The sequence below is a fragment of the Leptinotarsa decemlineata genome, unplaced genomic scaffold, assembly GCF_025532065.1.
Source record: "Leptinotarsa decemlineata unplaced genomic scaffold, Ldec_3_MD MMD2_tig00000199_RagTag_RagTag, whole genome shotgun sequence".
In the NCBI taxonomy this organism is placed as follows: Eukaryota; Metazoa; Arthropoda; class Insecta; order Coleoptera; family Chrysomelidae; genus Leptinotarsa; species Leptinotarsa decemlineata.
This window is the reverse complement of record NW_027412544.1, coordinates 5,578,491-5,605,183: the sequence shown is the minus strand read 5'-3', so window position 1 is coordinate 5,605,183 and position 26,693 is coordinate 5,578,491. Positions and strand designations below refer to the sequence as shown.

At 34.7% G+C, this 26,693-nt stretch overlaps 1 protein-coding gene across 1 annotated transcript; it reads left to right on the top strand.

The window, feature by feature from the left end:
- Positions 1 to 8,130: 8,130 nt before the first annotated feature.
- LOC111507919 (transmembrane protein 181) lies at positions 8,131 to 26,693 on the top strand. The gene is made up of 13 exons (XM_074172824.1): positions 8,131 to 8,323; positions 10,478 to 10,638; positions 11,035 to 11,138; positions 11,196 to 11,378; positions 13,653 to 13,752; positions 13,920 to 14,073; positions 15,077 to 15,157; positions 15,216 to 15,315; positions 17,196 to 17,323; positions 17,378 to 17,527; positions 17,586 to 17,688; positions 20,824 to 21,048; positions 25,521 to 26,693. The coding sequence occupies exons 2-13, from the start codon at positions 10,481 to 10,483 to the stop codon at positions 25,649 to 25,651; spliced, it is 1,617 nt and encodes a 538-aa protein (XP_074028925.1). The 5' UTR covers positions 8,131 to 8,323; positions 10,478 to 10,480; the 3' UTR covers positions 25,652 to 26,693.

Below are 26,693 nucleotides of genomic sequence, written 5' to 3'. Positions count from 1 at the left end.
ATGGGTCCACCACTTTAAACCCGAGACAAAAAAACAATCAAAACAGGGGATTCAAAAGGGGGAACCGGCTCCAAAGAAGACGAAGTCGTTTAATCTGCAGGCAAGATCATGGTTTCGGGTTCTTGGGATGTACGTGGAATAATTTTCGAACTTTATTAACGAAAATTGACGAATTAAAGTTTGAATTGCTACATCATGCATCCTATTCGGCGGATTCAGCCTCTCGGATTATTTTCTGTTTCTGAACTTGAAAAATGGCCCAGTGGTCAGTGAATACATTTTTTTTCAAAATGTTTGTTTTCTTTGTTGGGCCGGCTACTTCCTGGACCACCCTCGTACAAGTACAGGTATATTATATTCATTCTTATAGTAATCTTTATCATACTCCTATTATTTTGTTGGATATTAAAAGGAAAAATACCTAACATTTACCGTTATGTAATACCAATTCAGTTTCTTTCATTTCAGTTCATTAAAATAATATAACAAAGTGTTTTTGATAACCAAATTTTTGAAATGTATAGCTGAACGACCTTTGAAATGAGGTATAACTGAATCAAGCTTTCCATTTAAGATTTGAGTGGTTTTTTCCACCCTGTCTAGAGGGTTGATATAATTGAAAACTAGCCCACAAAATGTCTCCCTCAAAAATGACGGGTTTTTGCATATCTTTAGATTTGGTATAGAGGCCGAAATATAAATGGTGGAACATTTACAAATTGACACACTGTATATGTCCAAAAACAAGCACTTTTCCTAATCACCGGAAATGCAATACTCCATTCAAAAAAGTTGGCGTCTTCAGGAGATTAAGAAAACTGAAACGCGCGTCGAGAAGAATATTGCATTTCTAGTGATTGAGAAAAGTTCTTGTTCATGGATTTATTATACGCAGGAAGTTTCAGTTTTACATTTCATTCAACACTGTATATGCTACAATATCTGATCTAATGATTCTCCATGAGTTTAAAAGCATTTGTTGATGGATCATCAGAGTTGAATTAATCGTCTATACTCTGTACACTCTGTACGCCTATAGACAAAGAAGAGAAGCAGCCACAACCAGTACTTGTACTCCCCTACATCAGAGGATTATCGGAAAGGATAAGAAGGATTGTATAACATCAGGACCTGCTTTAGATTTGGAAACACTATCCGTAGCAGTCTCACAAAAACCAGGACACCAAAGGCGGACTACTAATCCAAGAATTGCGTTTACCGGATACCCTGCGAGTGCGGAGAATCATACATCGGTGAAACCAAGAGGCCATTGAAAGTTCGCATTGCTGAGCACAAGAGACACACACAGAGAGGAGAAACCAGCAAATCCGGAATAGCAGAGCATGTTTGGACTCACCAACATAACATCAAGTGGGCTCAAGCTGAAATCATCCACAAACACTGGTTTAGGAGAAAATTCAAGGAAGCCGCGTATATGTTGTCCAACAACGCATTCAGTCAAGCTAGCGTAGAGATAAGTAACATAATATGGAAACCTCTAATCAAGCGAAAAACGACCAACTCCCGCCAAACAGTAATTTCCCGCCAAAACCAATGAAGCGGAGAGAGGGAAGAGGGGATTGGTGAAAGCACTCGAATGACCTATAAATAGTCAGATCTCGGAGGAATAAGTCCAGTTATCACCCGAAGACGATTGTGGATACTAACAATCGAAACGTCGTGACGTAACTAGGTTTGGTTTGGACTCTTTTAATTTTAATTTTTCATTTTTCAATTTTTGTTAATAATGTTTTTTATTTCTTTACTTTCAGCTTCATTAATATTTCAATTTTTTATTTTTTTTGGTTGTTGCTTGTATGTTATTTCTTTGTAATTTCAGTCTTTTGTTTTAATAAAATTGTTATTTTGGGTTAATCTTTTTAATTTTTTTTCAGGGATTTCAAATCAATTTTTATTATATTAGACAATGGAAGTCCGAACTGATAAAATACACCACGTAACATTGTCAACCACCTTCAAACAAACATTGATATTTCTTATTTGAATTAAAATGAATGTACTGTTCTGGTAACTGTAAGTTTTTAGTTTTTAACAACGGGCACAATTTTTCTTCTTTGAGGTGGTTTTGGTGATTTCACAGCTTAATTTTTTCTCTTATTATTGAGTTTATATATCGATGATTTTGGGTCAATCGTCATTTGCGAACACGCGTTTCCACCAGTACAAAGGATTTTGGTGTTTGAGAGCGTCATATACATTAAGAATAATACTGTTTTCGTTAAGAGAAAGTACACATTTGCTCATCAGTTTTACTGGAGAAAAAATTGAAATAGTCATTTTGATTCACACACTAAGTATACCTAATTTATATAAGAGGCAAGGGCTTCATCATCAATTCGTATAATTCTGGTAATTAAGTAGTTAATGCAAGTACTATTAGATCGGCTCGAATCATGTCTCATCTCCTTTTCCAGACGAATATTGATAATATCTCAGTTATGCCTGATTTAATCAGGAAAGCTGTGCTAGATTTTATTCAAAATTCGAAAGTAAAAACAATTTTGGGTGTTTAATTTGATTAAATATATTGAATATCAATGCGATGGTTCCATATTTTTGTTACTAACCGTATATATACAACTATAAACAGTCTTATGAAATTTGTTATATCAAATCATAAAAAAACATTAAATGTTCAAAATAAATCCATTTCCCACTTTTTAATCCGCTCAATTATGTACGCCTGTGCAATAGCCACTTAAAAATGAATTATTACTACGTTGCTTACGGAAATAGTCTTCAATCAAAGAAAACACTTTGAAATTGGTTTTGGAGGTCTACTACTTATTGGTAATTCACTCGAACTGAATTAACTTTTTGGTGACTATATAGTTGACAGTTGGTTGTTACGTCATCTCTGTAAATGAAATACAGGAAGAGAAAAAAATAACTGAGTCAAATCTTGACTTAGTTATTCTCTATTTATATTTAATGAAGCGAATGTAATAGTCGCATTAGTTAATGATGATCAGTCGAACCTGTACTTGTAAGTCAGTACAACTGAACACTGGGAAAGAAAGGTTTTGACTTTCTACTTGTCCATCTTTATAAAAAAATTGTGGAAATCTTCCAAAGAAAGGAGGAAAGCAATTAATGTCAAAATTAACTTTTTACAAAGATGTGTAGATCCTGCGAAAAGTAACTTTCAGACACATACTTCTTTCAGACACTTTCAGAGAAACACTTCGTTGCATGATCTACAAATCTTTGTAGAGAGTTTATTCTGAAATTGAATGATTTCTTCTTTCTATAGAATATTCCATTTTTTATATAAATATGGAGAAACAGAAAGACATAACCTTTCTTTCCCAAAAATGAATCTCTCCTAGAAATATACCTCTTTCAATTTAAACTAAACATTATATTTACTGCTTCGAATAGTATAAATTCAGTTACATCTGGAATAATTATTTGTATGACAATCAAATCATCTTGACTAATCACAGATATACTAACAATATTTTTAAATGTAATGGGGTCTTGTATACGGGTCAAGTATCTGGGTTTAATAACTGGAAATATCCGGATATATAAAATTTTCTCAGCAAATTACATAATAACATTCTCTTCATAAATGGTACAGTCGATTATGGTTCACTGCTAAAATTTTTCTAGAACCGATAACCTTTCAAATAATGACATCGATTCACATATTTGATTGGACTTTACATCGAACATTAGAGACTTGTTTTAAATAGCACAATCAGATTTCATTAAAAGTTATATTTATGATACAAAGGAAACATGAAATCTTCATAGAGTTTCACGACCAAAACAAATAATTATCTATTCATTTCAAATATTTTTGAAAATCAAAATTGTCAATTTCCTCGAATTCTTGAAGAAAACTCTTGAAAATTATCCTCGAACTCGTCAAGTATCTATTCGATGTATTTTGAAAGATATATGATGTAGTTTTCGAAATGTCACCTAAAAGGAGTATAATTTTGTTGGATATTCATATATTTTTTGGTTTGAACAATGATATGGACCACATTTATGTTTTCAAATTTTTTGGAAGTGCAAAATCATAAATAATGGAAATTAATTTATTCTCTTGATCCTCAAAAATGTATATAAATTTCTGAGATTTCGAACGATAATAAATTTACATCATATCAGCTATTCACTTTTTTCAATAAAGAAGCTGGAATGATTCTGCAACCGTGTTAGGAATCACACGTTAAAAGGTAAGACCTCGTTAGTCCTTAGCTCGCACATGTTTCTCAACTTCTGAGAGTTGTCGTTCGTATTAGGGCGGCAGCTGATTAACGGAAAAACAGATTTAAAACAGATTTTTTTCTAAACAGATTAACGTCATAAATATATATGTTATATATAAGATATAATGAATCTTGAATTGAATCAAATGCATCAATTTATCACACAACACAATTCATACGATATGTCGCATTGAAAAAAATGAAAATCGGTTCATTTGCCCGATTGTCACAGTCATTTATTTTATCAATCATTTGATTGATTACAACTGAATCAATTATTGTACAGTCAAAAACCCGATGCCAAAAATATATGTCTTATTTCATTGATATGAATAATAGAACAACTTGAAAGCACTATTTTACCATGAATCACTTTGAAAATAAATCCTAATCCAATAGATACTTGCGTGTCAACCTTGACACACAAAAAAATGTGTATATATACTAGATGTGTATATATTAGGTTGTTTCAGAAGTTTTTACGTTTCAGTATTATCTTTTTTTGTAGCTCCATATCTCAATAAATATGTATTCTACTGTGCCTACTGATCGATAGAGACTTTTGTACTCTATACATTCATATTTCGTCCAAATTTAATTTTTTTTTAATACTTTGCCCCTTTGCAGCTTATTACTAAATGATGCTGAGCGATTTTCAGTATTTTTTCTCTAAGGATTCAATTTGAACCAAAGCGCTGTCGAAATTGCCAGAAAAATTAAACAGGCGTTTCGTTCCGGAGATTTGAGCCTCGAAGTGGTCGACCTATAGTAATTCTGGAGGATTTGAGAACCCTGGTGGATACTGACCCATCACAAACGGCGCGTGGGATGGCGAAAGAACAAGGCGTCACCTCCCATTCGGCTTTTGATGATTCAAAACGTATTGAAAAGGACAAAATGTTCAAAAAGTGGGTTCCCTACGTTATGAACGATCGACAGAAATTGTAATGTTTCGGGGTTTGCTCTTTTTTGTTTTTGCGCAACCAAATCGATCCGAATAGAAGCACTCAATAAATACTATTCTTCAAATTCTATTCACAAAACTGTAATGTTTTAGGTTAGGTCCAAAGTGAGTGGGTCTTTTGACCCTCCACCGCAACCAGCAAGGGTTTAGGGGGACTCACACCTATTTACACTCGACCAAATAAAGCCAGCTTCTTAACGAAGCCGATTAGTTTGTATGGTGAGTGGTCTTTCAGGTCAGATGGCTCCACCGAACTCTAAAAATCTGATTCAGTCCCCAGCGGGGCAAGCACAAAGTATGTGCTCTGCTGTTTCATCATTTTCCAAATAGAGGCGATATACACTGTCTTCCGACAGTCTGAGTTTCTGCATATGATGATTCCAATGACAGTGACCAGTAAGAAGGCCTGTTAGACATCGTAGTTCATTCCTACTGTAGTCCAACAACTGCTTGATATCAAGCTTCGAAGGGTGAATAAACGCCTTGGAGTGGAAGATTTTGCTAGGAGTCCATAAATCTTCTTGCCATCCAGGTGTACAATGTTTGTTTGGCAAAGTCTACAGCGATGTCAGTGACAGATTCTGGTCCGATGAAGCTGCTTGCAGCACCCTCCTTTGCAAGGGAGTCAGCAGCCTCATTGCCTCCTGGGACACTATGGCCAGGAATCCAGACCAGAGACAGTCTCTCAAGTCTTTCTATCAACGAGAGTCGTTTTTACCAATTAAGACGTTGCTCGGTAGGAGCCAAGAGCTTCCAACGCCGCTTGACTGCCCGAGAATATTTTTATAGACTTGTGTATGAGGTTGGATTTTTCTAATCTTTCCGCACCCAATTCAATAGCGTACGTTTCCGCTTAAAATACAGTCGTATAGGTTCCTAGGTAGGTTGATCTCTCTGTCCTGGGTCTGCGGCTGAAAACACCTGCACCTGAACCGGAAGGTGTTTTTAGGTGGGATGATATTTACTTCTCCCGGAGAATCCAGTCTTCTATACACGGGAACAGCACTTTATAAGGCAGTTCGTAGTTGACAGTTGGAGTAAAGTCGGAGGTCATTTTCAGAATAATGTGACTTCCAGTGTCAACCAACAGTCTGTTGCACTCTGCATTGAATTGATTTGTGCAATTGCAATGTGTACAAGTCTATATGCAGTCCATCTAGCCTCTCTCTCCAGAAAAATGTGGAGAGGAGGTAGATCTAGAAAGATCTCCATGGCCGCTAACGGAGTGGTACTGATGACAGCACTGATGGCCAGACCAGCCTATCTCTGTAAGCCAGAGAGCTTCGCCAGGGCCGTTTTGTGTAAAGCCTTAGGCCATCAGGCAGTTGCACCATAAGTGATCATTGGCCTGACAATCATCACATGAATCCAATGGAGTTGTTTGGGACCTAAACCCTATGTTTCACCACAAATCCTTCGACATGTCCATAGGGACAGTCTGGCTTTGTGTGAAACTTTTTCCAAGTAAGCGTTTCAGGTGAGTTTTGTATCAAGGACAATGCCAAGATATTCCACCTCCGTTCCAAATGATCGTCAAATTTTCTCCTCCTGGTGAAGGGGATTATCACAGTTTTGCTGGGGTTGACAGACATCTGCTCAAAGGCACCAACTGTGAACAACGTCCATCGTGCTTTGGAAGATATTACAAGCTACTCTTCCCGACGTGGGCCTTGCTAAGATAATGAGGTCATCTGCATAAATTTGTAGATCTACTTTTTTCTATCGAGGGCATCAAGCAGACTATCCCTCAGATAGTACCCCACCTTGAGGGCAGCCTTTAGTGACCCTGAACCTAATGGTCTCGCCTTGAAGAGTCCTAGTTGCAGTTCTGTTTACTAGCATAGCATAGATCCAGCTAGTTATGGTCGATTCTATACCTTTCCTAGCCAGAGACGATCCTATACATTTAGGTGGTGCATTGTCAAATGCTCCTTCAATATCAAGAAATACACCAACCAATCTCCTTGTTGTCAAGGGATTGGGAGATTTTCTCTACAAGGTTGGTCAATGCTAAATCTGTCGATTTGCCGGTTTGATAAGTATACTGGTGGATGCATAATGCCACCCTCCTGATGTGTGCGTCCAGTATTCTCTCAAGTCTTTTCAACAGGAAGGATGTAAGGCTGATTGGTCGTACCGATTTAGTAGGGTGTGGGTCCCTGTCAGTAATGACATCTAGTATATTTCCCATTCGAATGTATAAAAGTTACTGGGTGGTGAAATGTTCGGAATTCATTAACATCCAATTCATATGGGTAAGTTTTTCATGTACCGAAAAGTGCGTCAGCAGCAGCCGGTACTGATCAACAGCAGATGTCTGATCCTCCTCCCCAGACCTCTCGTCAACCGACTACCATGTTTTCAAGTATTTCAATAACTTTCTCACTGGTAGAATCTTAGCTAATCAGAACCAGACAAAAACGGATTTAGTCGGCTTCATCGAATCATGAGCACGCAATTTTTATGCTGACGAAATCACGTTGATTCAAAGGGCGCGTATTTCAATTTAATTGAACAAGTATTCACTGAAATATCAGTTTAAAGTAGACTCATGAAAACGGACAACACTTCTGACACAAGTTAATACTTTGTTTTACATAAAGCCAGGGAAAAATAATCTCGGTTTCCCTTTACTAAAATACTTAAACATTTTCTAATGAGTATTCTTTGGCAAAATACACGGAAATCTATTAATCTGTAGGGTTGACTTGAAATGTATTACGTGAGGAAAGTCCACTTTTTACTCTGAAAAATTATGTTAAACGACGTTAAAAATATAGATATTTTCTGGATTAAAAAAATGATTAAAAAATATAAGTAATCTAAATGTACGATCTGATTTACGTATCCTCATATGAACACGTGTTTAACTAGATGTAGGACAATTTTCCAAATGATACGCTTGAATACAGTGAGTTTTCTCGATATGCGCAACACGTGAACATTTCCATATAGCTTCTTGCGCAACTAATCAATATCTTCCATTATCCCTGTGTTTGAACTCATCATATGATTTTGTGAGGATTGTGCCGAGAAAGAATATTTCGTTTTTTATAACACTGTTAGAAAGTGACCTACTAGGGTTTGTACTGAAATTGTGTCAAGTCATAAATAAGTAAGTACAGTTCCTTTGTGCACGTTCAATACACAGAATTGATTTCATTTTATTGCGTATTATTTGGGAGTACCAAGCAAATTTAAACGGCCTTGAATATTTCTTATGAAAATAAACAAAAAGAATTGAAAGAATATTCATTTTTTTTGGGAAAGTTTTTGGCTTTCTACTACTCCATCTGATACAAAAAAAATGGATGAGAGAATCTTCCAAAGAAAAGAAGGATTAATTAATTTGAAGATTCTCTCATCCATTTTTTTTGTATCAGATGGAGTAGTAGAAAGCCAAAAAACTTTCTTTCCCAAAAATTAATCACTCCTAAAAATATAACCCTTTCAAATCAAATTCATCTTTTTCATTTTCAAATAAAATTTGTATTTTTTGACATTAGACCTAAAATTTGTTAGAACCGATATTTATTAAAAATAAAAAGCTCTAGTCATATAATCTAGAATATTTTACTCTAACCGAATTTACCTACAATGAAGTTAGAGAGGTATTAAAATCATTAAAAAATAAACCCAGCAGAGATATATTCGATATGAATGTTGAAGTGATCAAATACATATTGAATATAATCCTAATCCCTGTATATAATAACTAAACTGCTGAACCAGTGTACAAAAGAGTGCATTTTCCTATTCGTCTTGAAAGAAGCATTAGTAATCCCTATCTTTAAAAGTGGAAATCCAAATGATCCAACAAACTACTACACACTACAATATCTCTGTCACCAATAGTATCAAAAATATTTGAAAAATGTAAAAAAAAAGTCATTAATACAGTTTATTGTATAATTTTCACTATAAAGGGTTTTACAAAAACCGCGACACGTGTTTCGATATACAGTAGCTTTCTCGAACATAAAATAATAAGTTACTTCTAACTTACAACTATTTTACACTCTGAAATATTACCTACTTGTATGCCTACTTTCTAATGAATGAATCTACCTGAAAAGGTCAAGTATAAATTCATTAACTATATGAATGTAAGGTAATTATACTCAAATTGTCAGATGCCAATTTCAATAAAGAATTGAACATAATAAAACGAATAGCCGTCAACAATATGACGATAGCAGTCTTATACATTCTCTCTTATAAAAAAAGTTATGCAGTCAAGCTTTGAAGGAAGTTCACCCCATTCGAAGAGATGAGGATAAAAGTTATAGAACCTTAACCTACTCAGGCCAACCCATAACGAATATTACAAATTTTCTGCACAACAAAGGTGTAAATATTGCTTTAAAAACCAACAACAACTTAGGCTTGCACATTAAGAATAACAAAGATAAAAGTTCATTTCCAGAAGAAAGTACTTATAATGTACTGTTTGGGACCTTTGGTGTAGTAATGAATATTACTGGAGTTTTTTCCCAACACCAAATCGTTATTTTTAACACCTCGACACGTGTTTCGATCACCAAGTGATCATCTTCAAGAGGAAGATAAAACTTTTATCTTCGTCCTCCTCATTTTTCAGTTATTCCTTCTAGTTAGTGATGGATTTTACATTTGTTTGAGTTTTTTAAATACTTTTGAATTTCTGTTATCTAATTTTCGGTTGTTTTCCCTAAACCATCTAATTAAAAACGGTTAGTTACAGCTATTGGTAACAGCATGATCTAGGAATAACGACTCATTTCAGACAAATGTCTTTTTAACATCTTAGGGCTAAATAAGTCTTTGGATATGTAAGTAAATTTCAATTAATTCAGAATCATTTTTAACTTTGAAAGGAGATAACTCATGTTTTTTTTCAAACATCATCAAATTTGATTAATTTGAAAATATGATATATGTGATGAAATTGACTGGTACTTGTTGAAAATCCATGATCAACTATTTCAGTAACACTTTATTATGTCATTTTCAAAAATAAGTTTACAAAACCGCGAACTTGTCGTGATTTTGTAAAGTATCAGTTTACAACACCGCGACACGTGTCGCGATTTAGTGAAAACTTCACAACAAAGTATTGCTCCGAAAGTATCACGTTTTGATTCCAAATACATTACTTTTAAAACAATAAGATCTAGTGCCATCATGGCATTTTCTATAATAATAACCTGCTTTTAAAAGATCATTTGCTGAATACGTTCTTCGATCATACTCCTATCTTTCCTGAAATAAAAAGTTTTATGTTTTTCAGATAATGCCCAGATCAGAAAATACGACTTTTGGATACGCTTATCAAATGCCTTCCGGAGGATGGGCAGCCAAAGTGAGAAACGCTTTATCACAGTTCTCGGATATTTTTAGTGAATTTGATAAATACATCGCTCCGGCCTACCATCATGATCGATGTGAAAGGTATGAATCATCAAATAATTTATATCACTGTTGAAAAGAAACGATTTTGAAGCTCTTTGGAAATGATCACTTTTCAGGTAATTAGAGAACTATGAAGTTAAAATTGTCGATGGATTTACTAAGTATGACTGAATTATTGCTTTTCATAGATACATTTGGACGTATTCAAAAAACACACTTGTGACGCCTGAACATGCTATTGTTGTGGTTTCGTAAACTTTCAGTTACAAATCTCACATTGAAGTGTGGTTTTCGTTATGATGGGTTTTAATCGAGTATCGGCCAGTTCTATTTTCGATAAATTTGAAGATCAGTAATAATATTGAATTGAATTTGTTTTCATGCTTTATCATCAACATTCGATAATCGTAAGCTTTTTAGAAATTATTGTTCTAGATCCGTTCAAATGAGACTTTATACCATGCATAAGAGGGAGTTTGTCATGGTTTTCATTACTTTTTTCGCTTGCTTTGGACTAGGAATTTTTGTAGGAATCGCAGGTAACTGAAAAACTTTCAAACACTTCAGAGATTGAAAAAACTATCTTTCATATTCAGGTCCACCAATTACTTCAACTATTGAAGTGGATGGAGTATCCCTATTACCAAAGAACGTCACAAGTGTGAGTACAAATAGGAAAGACATTGCCACTGGCCCGTTCATAATGAGAACCCCAAAAATGTCCACCTATTCTCAGCAGTTGTGGATTATAGCGAAACTATCCACAGAAAATACTGATGGTAAACATTCAAATATTATTTTTCGAAGTTCTGTTGTTGTGATAAAGTCACAAATTCCTTTGTTATGTAGGCTATCTGAGATAGGTAGTTATTGAATGTAAATGCATGTAATAGTTGTATTTTACATATTCTCAAATAATTTGTTACTGCGATAAAAGTTACTTTGTTGAAACATACAGTGCATTCCATTTAAAACGAGCCACCCTGAATAATTTTCGGTACAAAGATTTGCAAGAAAAATAAAAAAATAACTCAAAAATAGTATACAGGGAAACACATTTTGACATTTGAAAGGGTTACATTTTTAGGAGTGATTAATTTTTTGAGAAAGTAAGTTTTTGGCTTTCTACTACTCCATCTGATACAAAAAAATGGATGAGAGAATCTTCCTTAATCTTAATCCTTCCTTTCTTTGGAATATTAATCCTTCCTTTCTTTGGAAGATTCTCTCATCCATTTTTTTGTATCAGATGGAGTAGTAGAAAGCCAAAAACTTTCTTTCCCAAAACATTTTGACATATTCACATTTGATCTAACTTTCCCTATCGCACTCCCGCACTCAATGATAATCATCCAGGAAGAAATGTTCGACACAAATACGTTTCGGAATTATTGAATGAATTTATGGAAATTGGATCTGTTAACAATAAAAATCATAACCGTTCAGGGGTTGTCAACGATGAAGCTATTTGTACTGCAGTTTTAGGGCACGTTGGACTAATGGAAAATTTGCTTACTTAGTTGTTTCGAGAATCAGGAATCAGTCATACACATGTTTTCAGGATCCTTCATCCATATAAGTATAGACTAGTTCATGAATCGAACGAAGATGGTTTCGATAGATGTATCAAGTTTTGTGAAAGTCTCACTGAACGGATCAACTTGCATCAGAATTTCTTGTGTAAAATTTGTTTTTCGGATGAATCTATGTATAGTTTGAATGGAGAGGTGAATTGTCGATATTGCAGTGATATGAATCTTCATTTATACCGTCAAATTTACACCCAACGATCTCAAAAACTGAATGTTTTGGCAGAAATTTTAGGTGACCACATCATATGACCTTTTTTATCGATGATAATTTGACTACTGATGAATATGGGGCAATTGAGGAGAATATAAATTAATTCGAAAACGAAATAGTTTTTCAGCAGGATGGTGCACCTCCTCATTATGCAGCTTCAGTGCGACACTTTTTGAATGATCATTTTTCTGGTCGCTGGATTGGCAGAAGAGGTCCTACAGAATGGCCACAAGGTCTCCAGATCTCACTGCTGTAGATTTATTTCTATGAAGTCTAAAGTATATGAGACAGAATCAACAACATTAGAAGATTTGAGAGAGAATATTATGAAGCATTGCAGAGAAATAACTCCCATGATTCTCAACCATGTGAGGGCGGCAATGAAAGCTCGTTTGTACCATTGTATAGAAGTTGGTGGAAACGTTTTTGAACATTTGCTATAGAACATTTTTTTTTCTCATTGTCCAGTCATCAGATTCAAAAATTAATAAAAAAATCTCTTTTCCTCATTTATTGCTTCCATATTTGCCTCTAGAACGAATATTTGAAAATTTGGCCTCCTGTATAATTGTTGACCTGTTTTTCAATTTTTTCTGCAAATCATTCTTTCAAAAGTTATTCAGGGTGGCTCATTTTCAACTTTAATAATTTGTAGCTTCCGAACCATGAAATTTTGAACATATGTTTTATACTTTGTTGAAATCTGCTCATCATGGAGCATCTGATAATGCGAAACAATATAGGGTGATCTATTTGACAAAAAATAGTGACATGCTCTGGGAGTGGGATAAGGGATGTAACATCAAATGTAAATATGTCAAAATATTTCCCCCTGTATACTATGGTTGACGTGTTTTTTATTTTTCCTGCAAATCATTGTACCATAAGTTATTCAGGGGGTCTCGTTTTAAATGAAATGCACGGTATACTTCAGCTAATTCTTCTTGCTTATAACTTTATAATATAAAATTTCATAAGTTTTTATTGGGCCGTAATGAACAAATATAAACTTTTAAGGAAAATCATTTATTGGAATCTTTATGAAGCTATTATAGCTTCTTTGATTAGGAAATATAAAGTTGAATCTGACCTAATTGTTCATAAGATTATTTATAGACTCAACTTGAGTTATCTTTTTTGTTCACAGTATAGTGTTTTTAACAAAGATAAATTTGTATAAAATAATGTTGATGTTGAGTGTGTTTTTTAGACCATAAAATGATCATTATGAATTTATTTTTTCATTTCAGGGGAAATCATAGATAAAATATTTAAAATATCTGTAGGCATATCAGGGTTAACTGAAGACCACAAACCTGTCTCAATACTAGACGTTAGGAGTAATAATAGGTAACGAAAAAGTTTGTTTAGGTTTTGAAAAACTACTACTTCCAACTCTTTGCCAGAAGTTTTCTGAAGTAGTTTCTCAAAATGATGATTGTAATCAAAATATTATCAATGCATTTTATAAGCATGTTTTTATTTTCCTCTAACAAGTATATTTTTTCTATTTTTAGGACGAGACATTTGAAGTGCGAGAAACAAAGCTGTGATGAATTTATAGTTTTGCACCTGGGATATTTGGATTATACACATTATATAATCACTGTCAATTTTCATGGTTTGGAGGCTTTTCACTCGAGATATAATATTGATGAATTGTTTTTCTATGTGAGTGTTTATTGATTTTGTCTTGATGATGTCTTGATGAACATTCGTAACATGTTCAAGTTAGTTCATTGTGGGATTTTCACTGAACAGTTCAAGAAATGCAACACATATGTGTGTATGTGTGTGTGTTGTAATCAAAACAACCATTTTGACAGAGTGGTCTGAATAAAGGCTATGTAGTTCGAGAAAATCTCTTCATTTTATTCGTTTTGCTTCCACTTTCTGGACGATATTCGTCTCGACAGAAACTGATATCTCCACGACAAATATCGTCTTGCTCTGGTGGTCGAAAAGGACTAGATCAAGGCTTATCAGCTTGTATGAGCCCAATACATTCGGCACTTCCCGTTTTCCACAACGGATTCAATATTCCCCGGAGCGTAGGGCAAGTCAAGTCAAAAATGTTTATTGGGCAACACCGGTGTCTCGTCAATACCGTAAGAGTGTCGTAGATGGTAATATAGCACTCTTAGGGCCGCGTTCTGTCGATGGATATAGGCCGAGACCGCATATGCTGGACATGCTGATAGCAAGTGCATTAGGGTCTTGAGCGCCTCGCGGAAAGCGAGGCGACAATAGTGAGATGCAGAAGAGAAGGGGACTGAGGAAATAGCCCTGAAATACATCCCTTCTGAAAGTGACCTACCCTGTTTGGACTCTGGCTTGACTAGATTACGGTGAAGCGAGTTCGCCAGAGTGGTATCAGTTGTTCAATACATCTCACTATTTTGTCGGTTACCTCAAGGCATCTGAGCAGATGCAAGATGAGCTTATTATTATTATCATTATTACTTTCTACTTTTCTTTTAGAAAAAAACAAATAGCAAATTTCAACAACAATCCTCTCAATTTTTCTCATACTCATTTGTGTGTCCCCTTTTGCTTCAAATTAATCTCATCGAACTAATTTTGAAACTTTCAGAATTGCCAAACTCACGTGATAATCTAAAAGAAATTGTTTTTTATTTTGAAAATCAATAATGTATTCTTTGTATGTTTTTAGTTCAAGACTTACAATCCAGGGTTCACTCAAATCGAAATCTGGTTCAGATTTATCTTTTTAGTGTTCACGTTTATCGTAACTGTGAGTATTATCTGAATTATGATAACTTTGATTGACCCAATATACATTTTCTCAACAGTGCTGGTTTCAACATACTCTTAGGAAATATCCTTCATATGACTGGTCAATTGAACAAAAATGGATGTCCATTTTGTTGCCGATGTTGATGGCATATGACAGTGAGTATTCAAAGGAAGTTGAAGATAACTTTTCACATTTTGTTTTCAGTTACACGTTTCCATTTATAATTGATGAAAGTTTTTTCATACTGCGTTTCATGATAATTTATTGCAAATCAGTTACTTCAATCGAAACAAAAGCTACCATTGCCTTTAGATACAGTGAAAATCAAAGTTCTCGGATCCCTATATAGAATCATTTTATATTATTTTTCAAAATTATTCAATAAAACGCTGCTGATCTGAAATATCGCTTTCTGTGGGTTACACACAGGAAAGTAGGAGATGAAGTTCATTAGCAATTGAGCATAAACTATTATTCCAAAGTAGGTATTTCATGAAAAACTGTTCATGAAAATTATTTCATTCACTTTTAAGATTTGTTAAATTATTCCTAAAGAGTTTCGTCAATGTACAAAATACAATATCTCCGAATTTTCCTGAAATAATAATTTCTCATTTGTATTATACGTGTACTTACCTACCAAAGGAAGATCCAGCTTCCAGCCCCAAATAGACTAGGTTAGGTTTGAAGTTAGTGGATCTATTTTACCCTGCACTGAAACCTGCCTTGGTTTGGTTACATTGCATTTATGAATGCACTGGAATGGGCCAATCTTGGTGGATTTAGCCAGAAGTCTGAAATTCTTCTTATAATCCAAGGTTCTGGTCTGATGAAACCACCTACAGCTTCCTCCCTTGCAAAATAGTCAGCAGCTTCATGACCTTTCAGGCGCCAGTGTAGCATGGAATCCAGACCAGTGACAATTTGTTGAGTTTCCTATTGAGGAAAGTTGTTTTTGCCGGTTCACTACCAACTTGGACGTTGCTCGGTTAGGCCAAGTGTTTCCAGAACTGCTTGGCTATTCAGGAATGTTTTTTTGATTAATGTATGAGGTTGGTTTTTGCTAATCTTTCTACACTGAAATACAGTCGCATAAGTTCCTAAGCAGGTCTCTGTCCTGCGACTCTATGCACCTCCACCAGAAATACAATTTGATCTATCTGAGAACTAATAGGCGTCTAAGTGTTTCCTTCTCCCGGTCGATTTTCTATAGAGCTTCAGGCCTAGATACTCCAGTAATGGAATAACCTCACCATTATAGGAAGTGAAGGGGACACTTTTGCAGGAGTTTGCAGATGTCTTCTCAGTCTGGCAACAACTGTGAACATTGTTCAACGTTTTTCAGAGCCTATAGCTCCATTCTTCCAAAAAAATCGAGCAAAATCCAAACAAACACTTCTTCCAAACACCAGAAATGCAATACTCTTCTCGAAACGCGTTTCACCAATCCAGTCTTCAGGAGATGAAGAAACGCAAAGAGTAATGCATTTCTGGTGATTGGGAAAAGTGCTCGATTTGGATTTATTATACGCCAGAGGTTCCAGTTTCACGTTTATCAAACAAAATGTTCATCAGGAGTGTTCAGTGAAGGAGGAAACTTGAAACCTTAAGGCCTCAGCAACGAAGAGCGTAAAAGCTGTTTTGGTCAGTTATGGTCGTTTTTATGCCTTTCTAGTCTTCTCTGATTCAATAGATTCAGGTATTGCATTGTCAATTACTTCTTTGATATTTTTTTGCTATGCCTCAGGTAACTAGTATTTCGAATAACACTGATCTACAAACAGACTTAATCTTTTCAAAATTGAATTTCGGTCGGGTCCACAAGATGAAACGAATAGACATGATGCTTCAATACAAGAATCGAATTTATATTCAAAACTGGTACAAAGATATGATTATTCAATAAATAAGTTAGAATCTATCTATTCTTTGAACTCGTTTCGCCTCTTTGTATTATATCCAACACCATACCTAATCCTTTTGTTGGAATGTTCAAGCAATGATATTTTTCTGGCTCAGATTTGATATTTTTCAGATCCAGCATTTCCTATGTCATTTTTGATAAATTCCTGGATTCCTGGAATGATTGATGCATTTGCTCAAGCGACGTTTTTATGCGCTTTACTACTCTTCTGGCTCTGCATTTATCATGGCCTTAGACAGGTAACAACAAAAGCTATCTACTTGTACAAATTATCGAATTTATTGATATTTCAGAATGAAAGGCATTTTCTAACGTTCTACTTACCTAAAGTATTTGTTGTTGCCATGCTGTGGTTTCCAGCAATAATTCTTTCGACTTGGGAGAGAATAAATGAATTGCAAGATCCCACTTATAATCACGCTGTAGATACGTCTAATTTTTATGTAAGTTAGAAATTTAAATTATTGGTATACTTTTAATGATAGGTCTCTGTTGTTTCAGATTGTGAAAGCATTTTTCTACATATTTGGAGTTATATATTTGATATATCTATCCATTTTGATATTGAGGGCTTATACTGAACTGAGATCCATGCCATTTTTTGGTGAGTTGAAACAGAAAGAAGAAATTACATTTTTTTATAAAGCCTAATTCTAATCTGTGATTAGATGAAAGCAGTTAAAGGCAACGTGCTTTAGAAATTGTTTGCTTTGGAAATAGTGAGCATTGGTTTGTGGTCTGACACATTCACATCGAATTTTTGTTGAATATGTTGAGTAATATATCATTTCATAAGAAATTATACATATACTTAAAGAGTATAATATAAAAAGTTTCATTAAAAAACTCTGAATAGAAGAAAAAAATATTCAACCATATGATAAGTAATGAAATTCAAAATTGGTTCAAATGAGAGGTATATACAAGGTGGCTCATTTGAAAGAAGAATAACGTTATTAAAACTAAAATTTTCTTGCAGAGCTGAAAGAAAAAATTTGCTGACAGAGCATTGAGAACTATCTAAGAAAACTCATTTTCACTTTTATTTATTGTAATTACTTTCCTTGATTCGACTCTGGATTAATCAAAATGCAAGTGAATTACGTTCTTTATGAATTCAGTGGATCAAAAAACAAAAAATTATTGAAATATTTCAATCTAGGCATACTAATGCACTTTTTCCACTGCCTATCATCAGCATCGTCAGGAGGCGATAAAACAAAATATATAGACTAAGTTAGACTTTCTATACAGGGTGATTCTAAAGTACTTTGACAAACTTCAGGAGGTGATTCCTCACAATATTCTAATATGAATTGTTCAATTAAATAAATGTCCGGAAACGCTTCGTTTCCAAGATACAGGATGTTGAAGTTTTATTTTCATTTTCGTTTTTTTTAAATAACTTTTGAAATACTGAACTTAATTAAACGAAACTTGGTAATAGGAGGTTTTTGAGGTGTCGAATTCGAACCTGATAACTTTTTTGGGCGTACTTCTAGCACATTTTTCAGTAAAAAAATCGATTCCTCTATCAATTCTACGTAAATAAGCTACCCTTGTTACTAGTCGCTGTAAGTAACCGTTTTCTAAATATTCTAAATATTCTAAAGTTTTCGACTTGAAAACTTCAAGTCGATTATTTGATATTCGATGCATGTTGAAGTTATTACGAATATTTTGCATTTCTCACAAGAATGCTTTGGAATTGAATTTGACGTTTTACTCGTTTGAAGAGGTCATTACTCTTGGGTACGTTCCTTTATGACATCCTTAAGCGAAATAGTTATTTTTGTATCAAGGGTGCATAATCAGTATTTGTTTTAATAAAATTTGCAAGAAATGTCAACATTTTATTTCAGGAAATTTTGAATATGTAGAATAAACTAAAATAAACGAAACTAAATTGTATTCAAATAAATTGTTGGAAGTGTCCACCTTCAGCGAAGATACAGGCAGTCAGTCGTCTAGTCATTGAATCTCGTACCCGCTCAAAAATTATTGGTGTGTTTCTTATTGTTTCACAGGCGTCTACTATTCGGTTTCTTAGATCTTCCTCGTTCACTACTGGAGTCTTATAAACTAGTGACTTCAAATGTCCCCAAAAATAAAAATCTATCGGGTTTAGATCTGGGGACCTTGGTGCCCACGCCTGGTTAGGTTCTTCTACACCCCTACCGATCCATCAATTTGGATAGACTGTGTTAAAGAATTCCCTGGCTACAACGCTAAAATGGGCCGGAGCCCCATCATGCATAAACCACATGCGGATACGAATTTCTAATGGTACATTCTGAAGTAGTCTCGGCAATTCATTTTCTAAAAAGTGTCTGTAAGTTGCGCTATTCAGTCGGAGCGGAAGAAGGACCTATCAAGTAATTATCAATTATTGCCGCCCATACATTTACAGAAAATTGATACTGATAATGCCTTTCACTAACTGCGTGCGGATTTTCGAGAGCCCAAACATGGTTGTTATGAAAGTTTGTGATAGCATTTCGGGAGAAGTTTGCCTCGTCCGTGAAGAGAACATATCTTAAATATTGAGGATTTCCAGCCAATTTTCTCAAAAACTATTGACACATAGTAATGCATTGGGGAAAGTCTCGTGGCAAAGGAGCTTGTACCCTTTGAATATGGTATGGATAAAACTGTTGATCGTGGATAATTCTCCAAACTGTGGACTGAGTAGAATTGACAGCTTCAGCAATTACTCTTGTGCTTGTTTCTGGATTCTCCTCGAGAGCGTTCAAAACAGCTTCTTCCAATTCTGGGGTTCGGACTGCTCGTGGTCTTCCAATAATATCAGCTGCCCTCTTAAAGCTACCTGTTTCTGCCAAACGACGGTGGAGACTAGCAAATGTTGGAGCTGAAGGCAGTACTCGATTAGGAAATCGCTCCTGGTAAATACGTCCTGCTTCGCGCGCATTGCCATTCGCAAGGCCATAAACGAAATGCATATCGGCTAAATGAGCATTATTGTTTAAATAATCCTTTTTTTCAAAATAAGTGTTTTCTACTTCTACTTACGGAAACTTCAACAAAACGTCTAACTGTCACAAAATATGTAATTACCAAAACTACTCACAAACGTTAAATTTATTTCCAAAGCATTCTTGTGAAAAATGCAAAATATTTGTAATAACTTCAACATGCATCGATTATCAAATAATCGACTTGAAGTTTTCAAGTCCAAATATTTAGAAAACGGTTGCTTACAGCGACTAGTAACAAGGGTAGCTTATTTACGTAGATATGATAGAGGAATCGATTTTTTTACTGAAAAATGTGCTAGAAGTACGCCCAAAAAAGTTATGAATCTTTAAAAAAAGAAAAAGACGTGTAGGTGGCGCCCCCTACGAGTAAGAGCAATAAGAACATTAGGTTCGAATTCGACACCTCAAAAACCTCCTATTACCAAGTTTCGTTTATTTAAGTTCAGTATTTCAAAAGTTATTTGAAAAAAACGAAAATAAAAATAAAACTTCAACATCCTGTATCTTGGAAAGGAAGCGTTTCCGGACATTTATTTATTTGGACAATTCATATTAGAATATTGTGAGGAATCACCTCCTGAAGTTTGTCAAAGTACTTTTGAATCACCCTGTATACATTATTATCTTTGGTAAGTCCAAATTGAGTGGGTTCTATACGGTGCAAATTCAAACTACCTCGAAAATACCCCTTATTTGAAAACAGGTTATACTTGACCTAAATGAGAATTCTATTGTTTTTACAGGTCTCAGACTAAAGTTCCTCACGCTTCTCATGTTGGTTGTTCTGATAATAAGCTGTATTATAACTGTTTTGAGATTTGGAGTTGGAGTACTGGAAGATAACTTCGTAGCCCAACTTTCGACTCATTATAGCAACTCATCTCAATTCATGTCTTTCTATGGATTGCTGAATTTTTATCTTTATGCGATGACATACGTTTATTCTCCAGGCAACAAAAATATACATGGTGAGTGAAGAACCTTGTAAATAAATTTGAATTTCATTGGAAAATTTTGCTGATAACTTGATTTTGCTTTCGTTTTTTTTGTTTTGTGTAACATATAACGAATATTTACATTCTTTTAATACCTAATGTCAAAAGTTGAACCAATTACAACCCAAAGAATTATTTTGGGTTCACATATAATTTGTCAATTGAATTGTAACACGTTGCTACTTAATAGATGCCGAGGGGCAGCGCTGTTTTTTTTGGTTGTTGTTCTTATGTAATTGGTGGAAAAATTATATGTGATTGAATTGGCCGATACTTGATGAGTATACATCATTCAAGTAACACCAATACTGGACAGTTTATAAAACCACGGCGGTTTTGTAAACTTTTCAGTTTTGTAACTTATACCAACACATAAAGGAGAAACGAACACTCTTACCTTCGCCCTATTAAGCAGATCATGGTGTCAATTTGAAAACTTTCCACCCTTTATATCTTTCTTCCAGTAAACAATATGAGGAATCGAAAAACACGGTACAATTTTATTGTCAAGGGGGGCACTTTCGAATACTATTTGTAGCCCTCTAGTTGAACCACCTAAGAGGGGTAGATGTTACGCTTATAATTTTAAATTAGACGGGGGGTCACATCATTTTGATTGGCGTACAATTCTGTTTGCAATGGTAATCTGACACATTATTTTTTGATAAGCATTTTTCGAAAAGTATTGTTCTTAACTAACAGAAGTAATTATAAATATGCCTATACTGAGATGCATGGTTTGACCAGAACTGGTTAGAATATTAGGTGGTGTTATCCCTTGATCAGGGATAACATTACCCATTGGCTCATTAATTACATCAAAAGCAGTCTTTTTTTTAAACGTAGATGATAGTAAATCTGTGTTGAGTAAATGCTGAATTTTTAATTCTCATCGAAGAAAGTCTACAGATAGCCATCCTTTTTTGCTACTTCTGCGGTAAGAAGTTTCTGTTTTCAGGCAAAAAATTGGTTCGCAAATTTGAACGATGTGGTACTATTGTGCATACAGATATACCTGTTGAACTGTTTAGTAATTACTTTAACAAGTATATAAAAGTGTAAAAATAATTTACATTCTTCAGAATGTAACTGAAATGATTGTAATTTATGGAGAAGTTGGGAAGTGTGCACGTCTTTTGAACAAAAGACATTCAAATTGTAATGTATGTCACCGGTATGTGATTGATTTGGTGAATAAATTTTATCAAACTAGTTCAGTGACAATTAAAAAAAGAAATAACCCCAGAGTACTGAATGAAGCAGCTCAAATTGAAGTTTTGAGAACATTTGCTGCAGAGCCCACGAGCTCCTTACGATCAGTATCAGAACAGAAGGGAATGCTATGCGACACTAAAAGAAAAGCATCGAAAATGCTCAAATGTCATCCTTATAAAATGCAGATTCTTCAAGAGCTCCACGAGGATGATTGTGATATCAGAATAAAGTTTTGTGAAAGAGAAATCATGTCTCATTTAGTCAATACCATCCCTAATCTACTGTTAAACATCTGTTTCAGCGATGAGTGTTCATTTTTTCTGAATGACAATGTTAATAGACAAAATTGTTTCTATTGGGATGACGAAAACCCACATATTGTGGTTAGGGCATATACAACACCCACAAAAAGTTAGGACATGCCATTATTGGTCCATTATTTCTGCAAGAAAACTTGATTGGTAATTTGTACCTTGAAATGCTTGAATACACTATCGATCCTCTCAAGCTAGAAACTCAAATGTATGCAGAAGGTAATGAACTGTTTTGCAGTACGATGCTCTACCTCATTATTTCATTATGGATTGGCAGAAGGGGAGCAGTTGAATGACCTCCGAGATCATCCTTAGATTTCTTTCTTTGGGGGCATCTTAAATCCGTTGTTCATAAAACACAACCTTCTGATATTGAAGAACTTAATAGACGAATCACAGCAGCATGCCAGTCAATTCCTTGTGAAGTTTTCCGTGATGTCCGATGGCAGTTTGAAAACATACTTTATTACTGTTTAGAGCAAAATGAACATTTCGAAATGTTTATAAGATATTCGTAAGTAAATTTTATGATTGAAATGTCTTTCTCGCGAATTAAATTTTATTTTGTAAAAGGACAATAACCAACAAATAAAAAATCCCACGCCTAATACATTGATCACCATTTTTATTGAAAGGAGTCAATACAATAATGCATCCCAAAATGGGCAAATTCTAATTACATGTGTAAGTTTAGAACGCAGAAGCAGAATTGAACGCCAATCAAAATGATGTGCCCCTTCCCATTTAAGATTCTGAAAGATTCTAAGAGTAATATCTACCCTTGCTTTGGGGGTTATGGATAATTTTCCATAATAAATATTCATGTTCATCTCATCGCAATTTTTTCAAATAAAGATTACCAATTGAGAAATGAACTAAAAAATATAAGGTATTCTTGCCCTTCATTTGGTAGTGTTTATAGTTGTAATTGAAGGTATGAGTGTAATTTTGAGAAAAAAACTGAGTTTCAAGTTTCAACATTGCAGCTTTATATAGGGTCTTCCAGCAAGTACTTCCAAACTTTCACAATTGGTAACGGCCATCTTGTTGAAGCTGCATCTCTCAAATTAGTTGTAATTTATTCGATCTGTTTTGCCAAATCACCATGGACGTATAGAGCATCCAATAAGACGTGCAAATAATAAAATTGTTTTATCAAAATGGGTGTTCTGTTCTGTTGTACCGCGCGCTTCGCATACCGAGAGGACTATTTGCAATGTGGTGGGTTAATTTGAGTCCACTGGGTCACTAAACGATCGACCAACACCCGTATGTCAACGAAATACAAGATCTGTCGAAAACATCGCTGGTATCTGTGAGAGTATGCAGGAGAATCTGAAGCAGTCGATTTCGTGTAGCTCACAAGAACTCGGCCTTTCGCAGACAACAACTTGGTGAATTTTGCGTCGTGACTTGGTCCTGCATTCGTACAAAATTCAACTGACCAATGAACAGGCCACATACAACGACGTGTATTAGCTGAATGGGCTCCCGAAAAATCATCTTCGGCGATGAGGCCCATTTCTGGATGAATGGGTACTTGAATAAACAAAATTGCCGAATTTGGGACGATACCAATCCACATGAGATCCAAGAGCGTATAATGCATCCCGAAAAAGTCACTGTTCAATGTGGGTTTTGAGTTGGCGGCGTCATCCGTCAATATTTTTTCTAGAAACATGTTTGTCAGGCCATCACTATCAAATTCTTTTCACCTGAATTGGATGATCTGGACACCAACCACATGTGGTTACAACAGGAAGGCGCTACGTGCCACACAGCTCATGCTACATTGTATATTCAGCAAGAGCGATTTGAGGGCCTAGTCATCTCACGTGGAGGTGATGTGAACTGGCCATCAAGATCGTGGGATTTGATCCCGTTAGAGTTTTTCTTGTGGGGTAGGATGAATGGTAGGATCTGCCTGGTGTCCGACCGAAAGTTCGGTTTCGGTCGAGTTTCGGCAAAAAAAACGGGTTTCGGTTAAGTTTCTTTTTCATCGGCAAACCTGCCGAAACTACGACCGAAACCGAAACTGCATTCGGGAGTTCCCGCGCTGTGATCGGACATGTTCGGCTGGTTAAATTTCATACAAGAGATATTAGGTAACAACTCAAATAAGTAATTTTATGCTTAATATTTTTGAAAACCCATCAATAATATTTAAAAGAAGGATCTACATCTACTCAAATAAACACCTCACCTATTTTAAGTATTTTTAAGGTGCAATTAATATTTTTCTTAAATAAGGGTTTTTTATGTTGATTATCTGCATAACGTTGTGATTTAAAGATAAAAAAATAAAGACTAACTGATTAAAATAACTTTTTCTTTATTTTTCCCTTGTAAGGAAGTTTCGGTTTCGGCCGAAACTAATACCATTGCCGAAATTCCTTTTCGGTTTCGGTTTCGGTCGTAAAAACCAGTTTCGGTCGGACACTAGATCTACCTAAAAGTGGATCATAACGTTTTCAACTAGCCTTTAAGTGGATGTATTTTTATCTTATTTTCTTCTGGCGTATAGCTTTGACAAATACTCAAAATCTTTTTTTTAATCACTTGAGAAAGCTACTGTGCTAGCGAAACATGTTGTGATATATTTTTCAAAGTGTGTGGAGATCAAATCGTGAGGTATAGTTTTGAAAAAACTCAAAATCTTCGTTTCAAATTCTCCAATTATTATTCAAAATAAGCAAGTAATCAGCTGTGGTCATTAGAAAATTTGCTCTAGGGCTAAATTATATTTCACAAGATGCTTGGAGTAACTAAAAGTATATTCCCGAGAAAAATTTATTTCAACAGTATTTCCATCTTTAAACGATATTGGGAGGATTATTTTACTGTGTGTCGAGGTCTCATGACTGATATTTTGCTTAGAGGAATGGAATAACTTGAAACAATCGATTTCATTTTCAGAACTTGGGATCACCAAAGATAATCCTGCCTTCTCAATGATAAACGACTCTGATGAAGATGTTATCTACGGGTCTGATGAAGAAAGTAGAAGACCGTTGAATAGGGCTCGAAACGACGATGATAGTGACTGAGTAATTTGTGTATTAGAGCGCAATTGATATCAAACGAAAGTACTCTTTCAGGAGCAGTTTACTATTTATCTACAGCTGTTCCATTGAGTTCGATTCAATAGTTTGAATCACACCATTGTCTTTGCGTCAATTCGGAGTCCTGCCGAAAGTATTCAGATGTTTGATAGATTGAAATTGGTTTTTAACTAACTCAACCAAAATTTTTATTTCAAATTATTATCATATATATTTACCTTTTACAAGTTAAAACCCTCATTATTGAACTCATAATACCATTGTATATCAATGCAATCCAATACTCGCATTTACGGCAACTTTTTCATTACACCTTGGCTTTCACTCGAGAATAAATAAGTATTGAAGAATGGATGTTCAATTACTTGAAACTCCTATAAATTTTTATTAATAATATTTTTTGGTTTCCGAATTGACGGTTTTATGCTGATAGCAGAGACATTAAGAAAATGAATACTTATCAAAATATTTTAGTTTTGAAATTGTTCTATGAAATGTACTTCTAACTGAAAACTTTCATAAACGAAGGTTTTTTCAAGGTTTACTGAAAGCTTGTATCAAGTGTATTTACAATCGTTATATTATATGTAACAATAGTTCCATACTATTTCAATGTTTCGAAGCGTTCTTATTTTCTTTTGGTGATAATCGTTATAGATGTTCAGGTGTTTTCTGAAAAATATACATTTTGTTGATTTTTGTACCGACATTATGTAATAAAATGTTTTCTATGGTTAGCTAGTCATTACTTTCGATAAAACTGTTTCTACTAGACATACAGACAGACATACATCCACATTACAACGCTAATAAGTTTAAAAAATATACTTTCATTTCGCATGCGAGTTGAGTCTAATGACGTATAAAAATATTTGTATGAAATGTACAACAGATATATTTTTCTATGTACGTCGAACAGTACTACATACAACAAAAGAATATTTATATATATTTTTTTAAGAATTCATAAGGACATTTCGAATATACTGACACTTCACTTGGTGAAAAAACAATATCATTATCTATG